The sequence below is a fragment of the Sorex fumeus genome, unplaced genomic scaffold (assembly GCF_029834395.1).
Source record: "Sorex fumeus unplaced genomic scaffold, SorFum_2.1 ptg000044l, whole genome shotgun sequence".
Lineage (NCBI taxonomy): Eukaryota > Metazoa > Chordata > Mammalia > Eulipotyphla > Soricidae > Sorex > Sorex fumeus.
Genome location: NW_026606101.1, coordinates 63286767 through 63304183, shown reverse-complemented (window position 1 = coordinate 63304183; position 17417 = coordinate 63286767). Strand labels below are relative to the sequence as shown.

Below are 17417 nucleotides of genomic sequence, written 5' to 3'. Positions count from 1 at the left end.
AGTAAAATCCGGGGCTGGAGCAATAGTACAGCATGTAGGGCATTTGCCTTGCACGCAGCTGACCTAGGTTCGATTCCCAGCAACCCATATGGTCCCCTGAGCACCGCCAGGAGTAATTCCTGAGCACATGAACCAGGAGTAACTCCTGTGCATCGCCGAATGTGACCCAAAAAACAAAACAAAAAAACAAACAAACAAAAAAAAGTAAAATCCCCTTCAGATGAAGAGATAGTACAATGGATGGGGCCTTTTTGCCTTGCATGTGGTCAACCCAAGTTAGGTCCTCAGCACCCCTTATGGTGAGCCTAGAGCACTGCCAGGAGTAATTCCCAAGTGCAGAGCCAGAAGTAAGCCCTGAGAATCGCCGGGTGTGACCCCAAAAGGCAAAAAAAAAAAGAGCTAAAAAAGCAGTGTGTTGCTTGTATTGCTTGTACATATAATCTGCTGAGAACAATTATAGAAATGAGATTACTTACTGAAAAATCCTCAAAGAGCATGGAGATAAGAAAAATATAGTCAGTGCATCTCTGGCTTTTGTGGAAGAATTAAAGAAGCTGTGAAAAAAAAATTATTCACTATTAAAAGATACTGGACCTAGAAACCAAATTGCATTTGTATAATTATAAATTAACTTCAGTACTATGCTATCATCCGAACTAAATGTCAGCAGTAGTTATGAAAAGTATGTTAATGAGCATCACAAAATCCTGTTTGCTTATATATATATGTATATATATATATATGTAATAGTTACGCCAGTGTAAATGCAAGTTCCTGCCATAAAGATCCAGCTATGGGGGCTGGAGTGATAGCACAGTGAATAGGGCATTTGACTTGCACGCAGCCAACCCAAGTTCGATTCCCAGCATCCCATATGGTCCCCCAAGCACCATCAGGAGTAATTCCTGAGTGCAGAGCCAGGAATAACCCCTGAGCATCGCTGGGTGTGACAAAAAAAAAAAAGAAATCCAGTTATGATTTTCTAAGACTTCCCCAGTGCATGTGATCATTTTAATAGGAAGTTACTTGTCCATACCTAACTGAAAAAGAAAGATTAGAAAGATACACAGACCACACTCAGGTGTGAAATAAACATTCTTAGTAGTTGAAGAACATCTCAACTTTAAAATGGAATATAGGAACATCAGGTGACATATGTGTATTTTACTCTGGTAAAGTATGAAAACTAAATGAATCCTCCCTCAATTTGCATAAACTTGAATTATCGCCTGCCCCCTCATTGATTTTTATATGTAGCTTGGCAAGACCTTTCTGGCTCTTGAACATAGTTTTTCACTTTTTGAAATAAGTTTATTAGTATGCATTTGAAGGGGAAGAGCCCAAGTTTACCTAAATCTAGAATTAAACTCCCGACTTTTAAATAATAGACTCCATCATCAGATGACTGTCTCACATTTAGCCAGTGTCAAACTCAGTGGTTGATATTTTCACCTATGTAGAAGTCTCAGAGAGGAGAAGAATGTCAGGTTTGGGCCCGCAGGGATGAGACACGTGGGGCCTCATGGGATGGGGGTGGAGCTGGCCCTTTCCTCCTTTAAATAAAAATTAAATTGATTTTGATAAATTGAATACAAAAAAAAAGAGAGGAGAAGAAAATTCTTTTATTTATAATAACCCTATTTCTTACAAATATACAAATACAATGGATGGTCATGTGGTAGCCTGAATAACTTTGACCCTCAATTGTCTCTACATGTAGATTTTTTTTTCCTCAGGTCACTTTCCATTCAAGATGCTCATAAAATAGCCCTCCATCTCTTATCAGACCTTTTTTTTTATGACATCTTATTGTCTCATTCCTATTTTGGACAAACTTGCAGGCTATCGAATGTAGCCTGCCCACAGGGCAGAGTCTGGCAAACTCCCCGTGGCGTACCAAATATGCCAAATACCAGTAACAATGATGGGTCTCATTCTCCTAAAGAGCCGTGAATATAATCTCAGGGCTAGGATGAAAGAGACGTTACTGGGGCCTGCTCGAGGCAATCGACGAATAACAGGATGATGAAATGAAAAAAAATGAAAATCTCTTTATTAAGATATTACAGGGGAGCTATTGGTTTCTGGCATGATTTGCTCACTGAATTGTTCACTGGTATTAATCTAACAGCCTCCTGCTCAGCTAGATTGTGTCACCTGATTGTCTCAGCCTGGCTACACACGGGGCTTGAGAGGATTTCGCGCACAGGGTACCAGGACTGGGACAGTCAGTGGGAGAATAAAGAAAAGAGCTTGCTCTCCAGTTTTGCAGACGACAGATGTCTCTTCCATGGCATTAATTATTTCAAGGAAGACTGTTGAACAAGCTCTAAGCAGGTCAGACTTGCGCAGACTAAAAGATTTGCTGACAGGGGCGAGGGGGCAGGAAAAGTATCTGAGCAGCTGGCACTTCATCTGCTGTACAGCACAGCCCAGGCTGAGAGAGGCAGTGCGATAAGATCAGACCCCTGCTGTGATCTTCTCGTTCCCTGGGATTCTTTCATTAACGACTGGCTCCACCTGCTCTTTTTCCAATATGTTGTAAGCAATATAATTTCTGTCAGCAGGCCCTGTCATTGAGACCCTGAAATTGTGCTCTCGAGCTGCCATTCATTGGCAGCCCTTCTCAAGATAAACTTCTCATCCTCAAAATGTGTTGATTTTCCTCTGCTCTGTATAATAAATGGCCTTTAGGCTACTGTAACACCCCCTCCAACCACCCCCCATGTGTCTTCTTTCCCTCCTTATGCATGGTCACCCCTTATCTACCCATCCCCAGTATCTCTCTCTTCCTTAAAGAAAAATAGCAGTTTCTGTTTCAGCGTAATTAGAAGAGACTGTAATGTGAGGAGAATCACGATGAGCAATGTGGCCTTGTCTGGAAGCAAGTCCCCTGTGTGTCATAAAGCAAGACTCCAAAGGCACGTGAATCCCAGTTCGCTTTCTCCACTCTGCCCAGCCTCCCACCCGCAAGAAAAAGAGAAATTGTGATTTTACTCACAGAAAACATAAAAAACAAACACTGAAATAATATGAGTTCTCATAACCCTGTTATTCTTTTTAATCATCTGTATTTACATGATTAACATACTATAATTACACAACACAGTCAGAGGGAAAGTGAAACCAGTCAGAGGGAAGCAGACTCAGAAACATCTCTCTTCCTGTGTGGAATAGAAAGAACCCTCAGAGAGGAATATCGAATGCCCAGTGGCAATAGACACAAAGAGCAGGAGACCTGGTCTTCAATAGGAAGCTTGCCACTGGAGCAGGGGTGGGCTGGGGGTGGAAGTTAGGGAAGGAGCACCAGAACGGTGCAGGAGAGGAACAGTTGGGGCATGGGAGGGAAACGGAGGTCCTTGGTGGAGGATAGTGGGCACTGATGAAGGGATTGGTGTTGGAACAGTGCACACCTGAAACTCATAAATGTCTTTGTTACTTTGTGGCTCATGATGATTCCATCAGAAGAAAAGAAAGAAGGGCGGGGTGGAGGGAGGGAAAGAAGAGGAGAGGCGGGGAGAGGAAAGGTGAGAGGAGGGGAGAAGAGAGGAGGAAAGGACTGGAGAGAAGAGAGGAGATGTGGAGGGGTGGGGGAGGGGGCAAGAAGTTGAGCAGATCGGGGGTGACTCAGAGGGCTGAGCACAGCTCTGCCTGCAAGAGGTCCAAGCTCATGCCCTGGCACTGCACGATCCCCTGAGCACCCCTAGGAGAATTCTCTAGCACAGAGCCAGGGGCAGCCCCCAAACGCAGGTGTAGACACCCCCTCCGAAGGGAAAAAAGTTGACCTAGAGTTACCTTTTGCTGATTTGCAACTGGTTTTTAAAATAAGAGTTGCCAGCATTTAAAACTCAGGAGTCACATAAAAACCACTACCCTCGGAAACTGAAGAATTTCTCAGCATGAACCTGACATCTTCACCCGTATTCCTGTGCGTCAGCATCCTCGTGGCTGAAGAACTCTGCCCTTCTAACACTTGTTCTCCGCTTTCCATGGGCCCTGTTTTCCCTGTTGTACACCAAACACTGAGACCTAATGTAAGCTGTCTGTTTCTGAGAGTAAAAATATATTTTATCAATAATCAAAAATGGGGGGGAAATTAAATCTTTAACATGAGATCATGCGATTTTTTTCTCTTATACTTTGCCCACTTTTATAGAGGCATGAGAATTTGCCGTTCACTTCAAAACTAACAAAATGTATAAACTAAAAGGGTCTGGAGGTCAAATAATCCTTATCAGCTGTGGCGGTTTTTTCCTATTCAAAAAGGTTTAGGTGCCTTCTGATTGGCCACTATAGAGAATTATTTTTTTAAATACGCTTTAGGGGGGCTGGAGCGATAGCACAGTGGGTAGGGCATTTGCCTTGCATGCTGCCAACCCGGCCGACCCGAGTTCGATTCCTCTGCCCCTTTCGGAGAGCCCGGCAAGCTACCCATGACATGTTTGATATGCCAAACACAGTAACAACAAGTCTCACCATGTTACTGGGCCCGCTCAAGCAAAATCGATGAACAGTAGGAGGACAGTGACACTTTAGGGGGCTGGAGCAATAGCACAGTGGATAGGGCATTTGCCTTGCACATGCCCAGCTGACCCGAGTTCAATTCCCAGCATCCCATATGGAACCTAAGCACTGCCAGGAGTAACCCCCCCTGAGCATCGCCAGGTGTGATCCAAAAAGCAAAATAAATAAATAAATACACTTTAATGTTTAACACAGAATCAAAATAATACTCAAGGAAGTTTATATCATACTGATCATTTTTTTCCTGATTTACAAACTTTTCTATAATATATATTCTGGAAAAAGGAGTAAGTTGATGAGGACTGTTCAGAACACAAAATGTAAAAGCTGAATATACATAAATCATTTCTCCTGGTGTGAGGGTGAATTGCTCAGAGAAAGAGAATCTACTTATTTTTACAGGTGGAGTCAGACTGGGTGTGACATGGGCACATTCTGTTCTATGAGACCTAGTGTTCCCAACTATAATATGAAGGTAGTGACTGTTCCTAGAGTTATAGGGTAGTGCAGAGTAAGTTACCGACTATAAGTAGAACGTTTACCAGTTTACCAATTTCTAATGTTTATCAAGTGATATTTATCATTATTATAATAATTGGATCAGTAACTCTGGATGAATGGGTTTTTTAATCTTTTAGTCATGTAATACATATTGACTGATGGTAATCATACATAAGATACTTGACCCTCAAGTCTCATTTCCTGTATCCTGTATCTGCTTAATGGATGGAATAATCCTTACCCCTTCTCCATGCTAAGGTGTTAAGAGATCAATTTCCTGAACTGCTGTCAGCATTTATAGTATTGGAAATTGATTATTTTGTTGATGTCATTAAGAAAGTTTTTTAAAATCTTCTGAAAGATACGGAGATATTCCACGTTACTTGGTTAAAGTTTTCTCAATCTCTACTCATCAATTAAGAGAAATAAAAAATAATTTGCATTTGTTTTCACTAAGGAAATAAGAGTAGGACAAGACCAAGAAAAAAATGCCTTTTCTGGGAAATAGGCTTCTATGACCTACACAGTGAGGTCTGAGCTAAACCAGGTGGTTCACGTGAAAACCACCATGGTGTATCTTCGGAAGGTGCCACAGCTTCTCAGGCTATAATGAGGATGGAAGCACTGCCCTTATCTCAGTAGACCAGGAGCCTGCACTGGAGGAACAAACCGTTGATAGGCTTGTGCTGGAAATTCTACCCACTTACTAGCAGTGTACCTGTGAGCATGTACATGCATGGGACACGATGTTAACCAATGTGTAATGCGTCACCTACTGGTAAAATCTGGAAGGTGAGATATGAGATGGTGTCAAATCGCTAACAGGTTCTGAGAAAATAATTAAGTCAGAGCTTTAATTAATTAAACAGAACTTGGCACAAAGCCACATCAGGAGGACCAAGGAAACAGTATGTGATTATTTATTCACTTATTGGTTAATTCATTTATGCAGAAGTTACTGCATGCTTCTGATGTAGGCTCAGCTTTCGAGTTAGAGAAACAAGCCAGCAACAGCCTGCCCTTGTGAAGTTGGCATCGAACAGGGGAAGATTGATATTAAATAAATTATTTAAATAATCAAGTTAACACCATTGGCATTGTGAGAGCAATAAAAGAAATGAGAAAATAAGATCTCCTGCCAGAAAAGGCCTCTCTCCCAGGTGCTCCCTTGAAGATATCACACTTGGAAGATGCCATCGTTTGCCTTAGTCAGCCAGTGTCAAGGACAGGGAAGAGTGGTAGGCAGAAGACTTGGATGTTTGGGCAGGAAATCCTTGAGCCTGGTATGGCAGGGCCCTGGACAGTTTACCTGGAGGCCAGATCACACAGAACCTGGTCACCTTTGTTTTTCCCCTGATGCACTAACACATCACCCCCTGACTGAAGTGGCAGCAAATGGACTAGAGTCAACCCAGGGAGAACAAAAGACCTGGAAACACTTAAGATGCAGTTTAAAGGTAAGACTAATTGAACTTAATGGTAAATTCAATATCAGGAATGAGGAAAAAAGAAAAATCAAAGATAACTCTTAGCTTGAGCAACAGAGTAGAATTTGGTACTATTTTTTTCTGATTCTTGAGTATTGAATAGTCCAGACTTCACTTAGACACATTGAAGTATGTATGAATTTACATTTTTAATTTGGTTTTTTGCTTTAAATTTGCTAAGTAATTAGGTGACATTTTCAAAATATCTTCAGCATTTGTGATTAAATTCTCATCTAGGGTAAATTTTTTTTCTTTCTGGGTCACACCCGGCGATGCACAGGGGTTACTCTGGCTCATCACTCAGGAATCTCTCCTGGAGGTGCTCGGGGGAACATCTGGGTTGCTGGGTCGGCCAGCATGCAAGGCAAACGCCCTACCCACTGTGCTATTGTTCCAGCCCCTCATCTAGGGTAAATTCTTAACATAAAAGCATCCTGGGGTTCAAAATTAAATAATATCATGAGACCTGATATTGTTGACAAATAGTACTATGAAAGAATACATGTTTGTTTTGTTTTTTTATCTCAGAACTGAGAGCCAGAATTTTGGTGTTGTTCTTTTCTCATGTGTGTAAAGGAAAAGGTGACTGCCCATTTCTCTTGGGTACAGTGTTTTTCTGGAATTCTCAGCAACAAAGTAATTGTGAAGATGATAAAATTCCATGACAAACCACTCTGAATCCTGAGCTAAGCACAAATAATAAGAGCTAAGACAAAAGAACCCTGGTTTGTTTTCACTCATACTTAGACCTGGGATGTCGGCAGGGAATGGTGACATTTCAGATCACAAACACTGTGCTAACTGCAACTCAAATTGCACTGTCTAGAGTTCGGCCATTTTGACCAGGTTTAAAAATCTATCACTAATAGAGAAGTCTATTCAAAATACAGTCCTGCTGGGGGCCAGTGCAATAGTACAATAGATAGGGTGCTTGCCTTGCATGCGGCTGTCCAAGGTTGGATGCCCAGCATTCCCTAGAGTCCCCTGAGCAGCACCAGGAGTGATTCCTGAGTGCAGAGCCAGGAGTAACCCTTGAGCATTGCCAGATGTGGCCCCAAAACATAAAAAGAGCTTGAAGCAGTAAAGAACAAGAGCAGGAGAGGTCCAGGCCAGCTTTGCTGTCCTGTGTCTGGTGACTGAGGCTCCTCACCTCCTCTCAGCATCTCTCCCCACCACAGTGCCCGACCCTCCTCGCAGCTCAGTGACTGCCACAGTCTCAGGAACACACAGGTGAACTCCAAGTCAAAAAAATGGGGTTTTCTGCCTGTGTTTCTTTCCCAGAAGCCCCCTTTAGGGTCTGCTCCTTGTCTGTGTTCACCCATTGCCCTCCTCTGGACACCAGAACAGTGTTCTAGGCATTCCCTTCTCTTCTTGTCTCCATCATCTATGACTCATCCACTCTGATTAAGTGATGTGCTCTCTATGTTTTCTGCTAACTCAGATCTTCTTTAAATCTATCTGTTCTCCCTGCTTCTAGGTATCTTCTACAATGCCACTGAAATGATCTTTTGAAATGGAAACCTCATATCACAGCAGCAGGGCCAGAGAGCTAGTATAGCAGATGAGGTGCTTGCCTTGCATGCAGTGAATCTAGCTTCAATTCTTGGCACTGTATATGGTCCCTTCTTCCCCACCAAGAGTGACCCCTAAGCACAGAGCCAGGAGTAAACCCCAAGCGCCACTGGGTATGGCCTGAAAAACAAAAAACAACAGGGAGCTGGGGGGGGGGGGGGGCGCAGGGGAGTTCTTAGTTTCATCATGTATATGGGGAATTTTCCTTTTTTTCTAGCTGTAAAAATGACCTCCCTGCTTAAAAAAAAAAAAATCTTATATGGCAGCTATGCTAACAAATGGATGTAGAGCTGCTATGGCTGAATGCCAGAGACCTCTGGAGTGTCAGCCAAACTGGCAGTATAGACTGAGATGATGAAGCAGAAGTCAGGAACAGGAAGTTTCTGTTTATGCAGCCTGAGAGGGGGAAAGAGAAACAGCTTATAGAGAAACAGCTCTAGGAATCACACTGATAGATTGTCATGAGACCATGTAATCTTCTGGAAGGTAATGTTCTGTTTCACCTTTCAAACTCCAAGAACTTAGGAGAATTTATGCTCTTATTGTATTAGACACATTAAACAATCAGATCAAAAAAATTGATAACTTGAAAACAAAGTAAGAATTGAAATATTTAAATTGAAAACTAAAATATGGCTATCAAAAATGAAAACTAACAATTTTTAATTATATTAGTTGAACTTGCATTTATATTTGTATTGTTAAGGTAAATGAGCTGTCATTTTCTTGGATAATCTTTTATGCTTCCATGCTATTTTTCATACAGGAAATCTTGAGTTTCACGTGTTTCCATTTCTAATCAAGGCAGTTTATTGAACATACATATAATGGGATTTTGAATAGAATTTTAATATCTGGTCATGCTAACTGTATTCCATACTCTTGACATCAACTTGTATTTCTTCTTTACATCTATTTAAGGAACCCAGTTCCTTCTTATTCTATTCTTATTCTATGAAGACTTAAAGATCTGTTTGGATGAATTTTCGGTTCTCTCATGCCACAGGGCCTTGATGAGGAGGAAAGTAGTAGCAAAGACAAACTGATGAATACTTTCACTAAGTAAAGGGACTATCAATTTAAGGTACTTGCTTGGGTTGTGCATTTGCCTACTCTGACAGAAGGGAAGAAAGAGGAAGGAGAGAAATCAGTCAAACAGAGGGCACCAAGCAGGTAATAAGGGCAATTCCAACTGGATCAAACTGTTCAGCTCTATTTAACCCATTTTAATTCCAAGAACAATTTGAGGAGAGTTTTTATTGTAACCAACAGTGGTGTGGAGGGGCGGGGGAGGTGTGTCCAGGTAAACAGTCTTCGGTCATACTTTCCTTCATACTCTGACCTTACCATCTGTGGGGCCTCATTTCTGCCATCACTGTAGGTTTTTCTGCTTCTATCTTATAGTCTTGCCCCATCACACCTTTACTGTCACACTCTGATAGGCAACATGGCTCCCTATGACTCCATTGATCTTCATTGATCTTTTTTTTATTTTTTTATTTTATGTTAGTTCACAATTTTTGATTACATTTAATATTCAAACACCAATCCCACCACCAATACACCTTCCCACCACCAAATTCAGGATGTTTCCATCCCAGACCCCAATTTCTGTCTCCAAATACAACTGAAAGAATATATTTTGTATTGTCTGTTATGAAGAACTGCTGAACATGCTTACAAAAAAGTGTTCATACAGAAAACAGTGTGATGATTGTTCTATTTTGGCAGGAGCCATTAAGACATTCTATAGGATATCACTAACATGTTGTCAAAGTTTGAGTGATGTGAGCTTTGGTATCTGAAAATATGCATATATGCATATATATTTCCCTCTATGATTAGTCACCTACTGAACGAACCCCATCAAATATGGTGTGGTAATTATGGAGAATGGGTAGGGAGTGTCTTATGATGTGTCATGGCCACGCGGTCCAGGAATATGTTCACTCATATGTGAGACTCAGCCAGAGCGGGTGGGGAGTGGCCTGGAGCGTGGTGTGGCGGCAATTGGGCAGTGGAGGTCAGCTGCTGGGTCATTGGGGTGGGGAGGGCTCTTACCCGGCCCCCTCTCTGGGGCACCCCGAGTGAAAACAGCCTGGTGCGCAGTCTGTTGGCCTGGCTAAGAGGGCCTCATTGTATGCTCCCCGGCTCCATTGATCTTACTGGCTCTTCCAGACTCTACCTGAGCGGGCCACCGAACTCCCATCCCCCATCTTCAACTTGAACACAGAAACAGTGCTGAGGAGAAACAGAAAGTTTGTATTGATTGTGTGTACCTTCAAACTTGTTTTTATTTTTTCCTAGTCCTTTTAAGTGTATTAAGTGTTTAAATTAAAAGTAACGGGGTGGGGGAATGACTTGGGAGAATGATGCTGTTGCCCTAGCTTATTTCAGTGACAGCCTAACATGGTTGAACCTTGTCAGAATTGGTCAGTGTTGTTGAAGTGAACAGCCATCCAGGGTTGCTGGAACCAAATTCTCTCCAGTTCTAATGACTAAAGAGTTCAATAATCCGGAGAGTTGAATCTCTGTGCCTCGCTGACCTCCTCCATTGCCTCCTTCCTCTGGTTTTCAGGTACAACGTGTTTGATCGCCCTTCTCTCAGACAAAGACCTGACTGTGGCCAACGTGGGCGACTCTCGCGGTGTCCTGTGTGACAAGGATGGGAACGCCATTCCCTTATCCCATGATCACAAGCCTTACCAACTGAAGGAAAGAAAGCGGATAAAGAAAGCTGGTGAGCTTGAAAATGCCTTAGAGAACTGTCAGCCTTCTTGTTCAGGGGACTGTGGTTCACTTGACCACCCCTGGTAGATAAGGCTGCCGCACAGGGAGCAGCGCATTTCCTGTCTCATTGCCTCTCAAATAAATGTCCACTTAAATGTGCCCTTCTTCATGGCCAAGGACTCCAAAAGGGCCAAAATCATTATTTTCTGTTTTGAAGGCCAATAAGGTCTGCGAGCCCTGCGTTCTGCCTCACTTTCGCCTCTTGCCTTGCTTTTTCCATCAGAGCCACAGTAAACAGCTATTCCCCAGATGAATCTTATATCTCACATCTTTGTGCCTTTGCAAGGGGTGTCCCCACTCTACAGTGATTAACAGTCACTTGTCATTTAATGACTGTTCTTTTGGAAGCCTTTCCTCTCTCACTGTGCCCAGACCAGGTGTGCCTTTAGTCTTTCCTCGGCCACCTCTGTGGACCCCTTGGGTGACCTTTCACAATGTATACGCATACCTGACCCTTGTCTTGCCTTCCCAGCTCCAAGCTCTTGGTGACAACAACTTGCACCTATTCCTTCCATAGCACAGCACTGAGGTTAAGTAAATATTTCAGGGGTTGATGGAGTATTTTTTTCATTAGTTATACACACACACACACACACACACACACACACATACACATATTTCTCTCTATGATTTTGTTGCCTACTGTCTGATCCCCATCAAATATGCCTCTTGGAGAGCCCAGCAAGCTACCAAGAGTATCCCGCCCACACGGGCAGAGCCTGGCAAGCTCCCCATGGTGAATTCGATATGCCAAAAACAATAATGATAAAAGGTCTCATTCCCCTGACCCTGAAAGAGCCTCCAATCATTGGGAAAGACGTGTAAGGAGAGGCTGCTAAAATCTCAGGCTGGGAGGAATAGAGACGGTACTGGCGCCCACTCAAGTAAATCGGTGAACAACGGAATGACAGTGATACAGTGATACATTAGTTTTCGATAACTGGAGGCCAGGGGTACAAAATGACATTCTGAAATTGGATGGAGTGGGGTAATGGAATTGACAGACATTCACGATAAAATAAATGAGTACAAACAAGCAGATTAGCATATTTCAAGGTAATGAATGCTATGGAGAGACATAAAGCTGGGTACAGTTTTAAGTGGGGTGCAGTGTGTGTGAGCCTCACCAAGGTGTTGCTGCAACAGAGACTTGAAGGAAAATCACCAGTCGATGATTCTATTTTCATAATTCAGCTTGCAGGCATTCTTTTCTACTCACAACTGCAGTATGTTGGCTCTGCATGCCCCGCCAAGTGGCAGGCCCAGCTTCTGGAGGGGACTGCATGAACCCTGGGTCTCTGGCCAAGAGGGCCAGAGGGCCGCTGCCGCCTGCTGTGACCAGCAGGCCAGCTCCGCCTCTACAAGCCAGCTTCTTCCCAGAACCTAATCAGCATTAGAGTTTTCACAGTAGGAAGCTGTACCATTAAATCAAAAACTGTCGAATATTTTTACAACCTCCTGCTTCACTGACTGCCTGAGATGCAGAATAATTTTTAATGAAGGCTTTGGTCAGGTTTTCTGTTGATGGGGTGGAACAGTAATGTTTCAGGAGCATCTATCAAGCGTCAGTGAGCTGAAGGAGAATGCTGGCTCCTTGCTTGCCAAGTCACCCTCTCCCCAAGCTTCCCCCCTCTGGGGCCCTGAGCTGAAGATAAGCTTAGCTCGCTCTGGTGAAAGCACAGGCATACAGAATATGCATATGCCATGCATGAGCGACGCCCTTGCACCCAGCATTTCCTTCTAAAATGTCACTGCCACTTTATCCTCACCCCTCTTCCATGTCATACTCACCACTCAACTTCATTTCTCAGAAGGTTAATCTAGCTTGCTCTTATCATAGCTGTATTATAACAAGATCTTGGCAACAGTGATGGGTCGGTCAGTAATACAGCCCAGAGGGTAGAGAAGATTGTTTGGACAAGACCCTGCTATCACTTCCCAGCTGCTCAGCCCCTGAGCACAACAGGTAGTCCCGTAACAATAATGAATTTTTAAAACCCAGTGGTTGATCTGATATGTATTTTCTCTGACCTCACCCTTCTGTTCATATTTCCCCATCCTGCCTAGTGTGAAATGCACCACAGCCAGTCTGGGCCAGACACACACTGGGCTTTCTGACTCGTTCTGCAGGCTGTTTTGCAGCAGCAATAAATAGTAGCTGCCGTTATTGTACGTGCACTTTGTGCTCAGAGCCAGACCTGCTTCTCCTTTATTTCTTTCTAACTCCCTTACGAGGTAATTTTATCTTCATTTTACAAATGAGGACATGGAGCCTCGGTGTGCCTGTGTACCCAAGGACAAATGATCAAACCAGGACAATCTGACATGAAAACCCACACCAAACTCCTGCCCACTCCATGGAATGTTCTCGCTGTATCTTGGCCCAAGTGGAGCTCTACCCATCACTTGAAACCCAGCTTGAAGGCTCTCACCTCCCTGAACATCAACCAAAAATCACCCCTTCCTCCTCCACCTGCCTGTAGCAGTGGAGGACCAATATCAGGTATTAGTCTGACCCTGTAATTGTTCTGACCCTCATCTTCTGGAAGATGACTCAGTGATTCAAAGCACTTAGCTGGCAAGTGCAGTCATGGGTTCAAACCCAGGTGGTGCCTGAATGCGAAATCCTCTGTCAGAATCCCAAGAAAGGGTCCTGAAGATGGCTTAGGCAGTAGCCAGTGTAAGCATGAATTTAATCCCCGGTGCCATCCATACATGTGCCAAGGTGATCCTCACCACTGAGAAAGAAGAAAAAGAAATCCTGCTTTGTACTTGTATCTGTTAATAGAGGTCCCTCCTGAGCAACTCTGTCGTGTATAACTTTATAATTTGCAAATTGCCTTGCAGATCATATGTAAATAAAGTTCTTGCTCACTTAAAAAAATAATAGTAAATAACATTGAGTGAATGCTATATTCAGGCTGTGCTAAGTGATTACATTTGTCATGATGACTCAGTGAAATACACATACTCTTGTTTTCCACATTTTGTAGCCGGGGAAACTAAGAACTAAAAAGATAGAGTTTCTCACCATGTTATACAGAGAACTGTCACTAGAAAGTCACTAGAGGTGTCAGGGCTAGAACCCTAATCCCAGCAGTTTGACATGAGAGCCTGAGCTTGTAACCTTGTCCCAAAATAAATTTTTCTTTGATCTTGGTCTTATTTGGGGAGCTGTTTGAGGTCTGTACAGGCATATTCAAAGGTGACCTGAAGCTCAGTGATGGATTCCAGTAGTAGCATCCATCTGCCTTTCAGTACCCTTTTGCCAATCTCAAACTCCCATCCTTCACATCCCTTCCTACTCTCAGGCACTGAGCTGTCATGGTACCTTAAATTAAAACCAATGCCCCTATCTATACATTTATCTAACTTGCTATATCTCTTGTTTGGTTAGTTGCTTGTTTCTTTGTTTTATGTTTGCTTTTTGGGCCACACCCAGCATGCTCAGAGGTTACTCTTAACTCTGCACTCAGGAATTACTCCTGACGGGGCTCGGTGACCTTATGAGATACCAGGAATCAAAGCAGGTCGGCTGCATGCAAAGCAAACATCCTGCTCACTGTACTGTCACTCTGACCCCTTTCTGTATCTTTCTGATATATTTTTGGAGGTCTGGAAGACACTAAGCCCTGCTGGTAGAGTGCAGGATATACTTCAGAGTGTCAGGTCTCAAGCCACAAAGTCAGAATGCTGCTTTTCTGTGAGGGGAGATCAGGCAGTAGGTCAGCCTTAACTTGCGGCTTGACTCTGGCCAAGCTAATGAGCTTTCTGTCTTTGCAGGTGGTTTCATCAGTTTCAACGGCTCCTGGAGAGTCCAGGGAATCCTGGCCATGTCTCGGTCCCTGGGGGATTATCCCCTGAAAAATCTCAATGTGGTCATCCCAGACCCAGATATCCTAACCTTTGACCTAGACAAGCTCCAGCCTGAGTTCATGATCTTGGCATCAGATGGCCTCTGGGATGCTTTCAGCAACGAGGAAGCTGTTCGATTCATCAAGGAGCGTTTGGATGAACCTCACTTTGGAGCCAAGAGCATAGTTTTACAGTCGTTTTACAGAGGCTGCCCTGACAACATAACAGTAATGGTGGTGAAATTCAGGAATAGCAGCAAAACAGAAGAGCAGTAAACCCTTTGGGCTTCAGCTGCCTTTAATCTATTAAAGGACTTTCAACCCACTGATGTCTCATAAGGTAGTGAAACAAGAGGGAGTTACAATTAGGATCATCCGTCCCAACACGGGATTCCTCTTCCCTGATGGTTTTAGGTAGATACCCGGTGAGGAACGGAGTACTCCTGGTCATTGTAGCCGAGAGGCTGCAAAAATGGTTTCTTCGTGTTTTCCCAACTCTTTCATCCAATGTTCAAAATAGATAGACAATATAGCTGTAGACTCATATGTACGAGGTGAACCACATATGTGCCATATATTCTCCCTGTTAAGATTCTTTGCAAGATCCCATAAGGACAGGCTCTGACAGCTGCAGGAGACAGACCACAGAGCCAGGGCTGACGGGACAGCTCCCAGTGCCAAGTGGCACAGCTGTCCCAAGAATGCTTTGTCCTCCTGAGCTCAGGTTTCTGCTCAGCAACAGCCCAGAAATAGATCTGGAATGGTTTAGTATTCTGTGACTGCTCTGGAAACCCAAGGGAAGGAGAGGATGATGGCCGCCACCGTAGCAGAAACAACGTTTCCCCCTCTCGCCCTTTATGAATTAGATCGACTTTGTGTCCCACCTCGCCTGTCTTCATGCTTTTGTCCTGATCATGTGGGACTTTGATCTTTTTTTTTTTTTTTGCTTACACTTTACCTTATAAAATTAACAGCTGTTAGACTTCACCACCAGATACCACAGTTTGATTTTTATTTTTTGACCTAATATTACCAAGAAATCTATTTGAGGAAGTGAGTTAAGTTGTAAGTCCTTCCATCCTCGGGTAGATAGAGGAAAATAACGGCTGAATAAGTCATAATTCCCTCTGACTTCCCAAGTGTGCCCTTTGCACTGGGCAGAGGAAGTGCTGGAATTACTACCCTGAATTAGACTCCAGCTGCCCAGTTTGGTTATTTTTAAGCAGTTGTATTTTTCCCTTTCCTGTCCAAGTAGTTCTCAAGTATCTTTCAAGCAGTGTTCCAAGGAGCAACAGCCTGGAACTGCATGGCTTTCTTGAGGTTAAGTACAGTTCCACAGATCAGTGCTTGACAAAAGACTGCTGGAATGTGCTTCTTGACAAGAAGGGAAGGCAACAAGCCCTTAATATTTCAAATCACCATTCACACAGGGGACTTTTCCCAGAAGAAAAAAAAAATTTAAAGCAGAATGCCTAGACAATCCTCCTTTTCAACAGTAACAAAGCTGCTTGGGAACGTTTGTTCAAACCTGTATTGTTAGATGGTCCAGAGCTAAATTATAAGACCAGGTATGCTTTGAATTATAAGACCAGGCTTGCTCCATTTCCAAATCACCAAAGTTGTTGTTAATCTCAGTATTTTAATAACTTAATTTACAAAAAGAAAAAAGAAAAAAAAAAAGTACTGTGTCATTCCTAGTTTGCCTGAGTATAGTAGTTCAAGCCACACGTTGTTGTTTTACCCCCCACTCCTCTTGTGTCTCAGATGTCATGGGGGAGGGGACATTTGTTTGTTTTTGTTCTTTCTGAATGGACTGTATCATCACAGCTTCTTGTCAGCTCCCTCCTCCCTACCTGACCACTGACCACCTTCTGCCCACAGTGCCCCTCCCTTGGGCTTCCCTAACTGTGGAACTTTCCTCCAAGCAAGTTCCAGAGGAGAACTTGGAAGCATGGAAAGATTTCCTTCTGGCCGTCAAGGACTCAATCCATCTGAACCCACTTTTCTTTGACTGTAATGAGAAATAATAATGGGATCCCAAGTGATTTGCTTACTTTCGTAAACTCGAACATCATAATTTCTAATTGGATGTCCTGGGTTATTGTTCTGTTAGCCATAGTCCTAATACAAAATGCCTGACACCATTTTCGGATTCGGTGGCACTAAACAATGAGGTTTATACAGCAGAGGTGGGGGCCACGGGGGGGGGGGGGGGACAGGAAACATGCTGGTTGTTCAGTGACAGAATGGTCGGAGGTGACCCAAGTTTGCTTGGAGATTCAGGACCTTGTGACTGGAGAGTTACCAAAGGCTGCCATTTTAACTAAAGGTCAAATAGATACAAGCTTTTTTGGTACAGTCTTATGTTCTTTTTTTTAACAACCCCCAAATACATAGTAACTAGGGGGAGGTATTTTTAAATCTCATGATCATTATCGGCTAAAATGAAAAACAGAAGCTTCTTGGTAAAGATGGAAACAAAAATCTATTAAATAAGTAAATTGATGTTCATTTATTGTAATTTTTTTACTTACTGTAGAATGTCTGAAGAGATAATGCTGAGGGCATGATCTTCCCTGTAACTGAAGTATTACAATGTACCCTTACTTGGTAGAATTAATTTATTTCTGACCTTAATCAAATAGTAGGTCTATTTCTTGTTCCTTATGACCTTGCACATGTTTCTTGT

The 17417-nt window shown here is 43.0% G+C and overlaps 1 protein-coding gene across 1 annotated transcript in view; it reads left to right on the top strand.

Annotated features, from left to right (window-relative positions):
• Positions 1-15649, top strand: part of PPM1L (protein phosphatase, Mg2+/Mn2+ dependent 1L) — a 239598-nt gene extending 223949 nt beyond the window's left edge. Inside the window, exons 3-4 of the mRNA XM_056121449.1 lie at positions 10663-10824; positions 14658-15649. Of these exons, the coding sequence (XP_055977424.1) occupies positions 10663-10824; positions 14658-15004 (509 nt within the window). The 3' untranslated portion in view covers positions 15005-15649. The remainder of the gene's footprint in view (positions 1-10662; positions 10825-14657) is intronic.
• The last annotated feature ends 1768 nt before the right edge of the window (positions 15650-17417 follow it).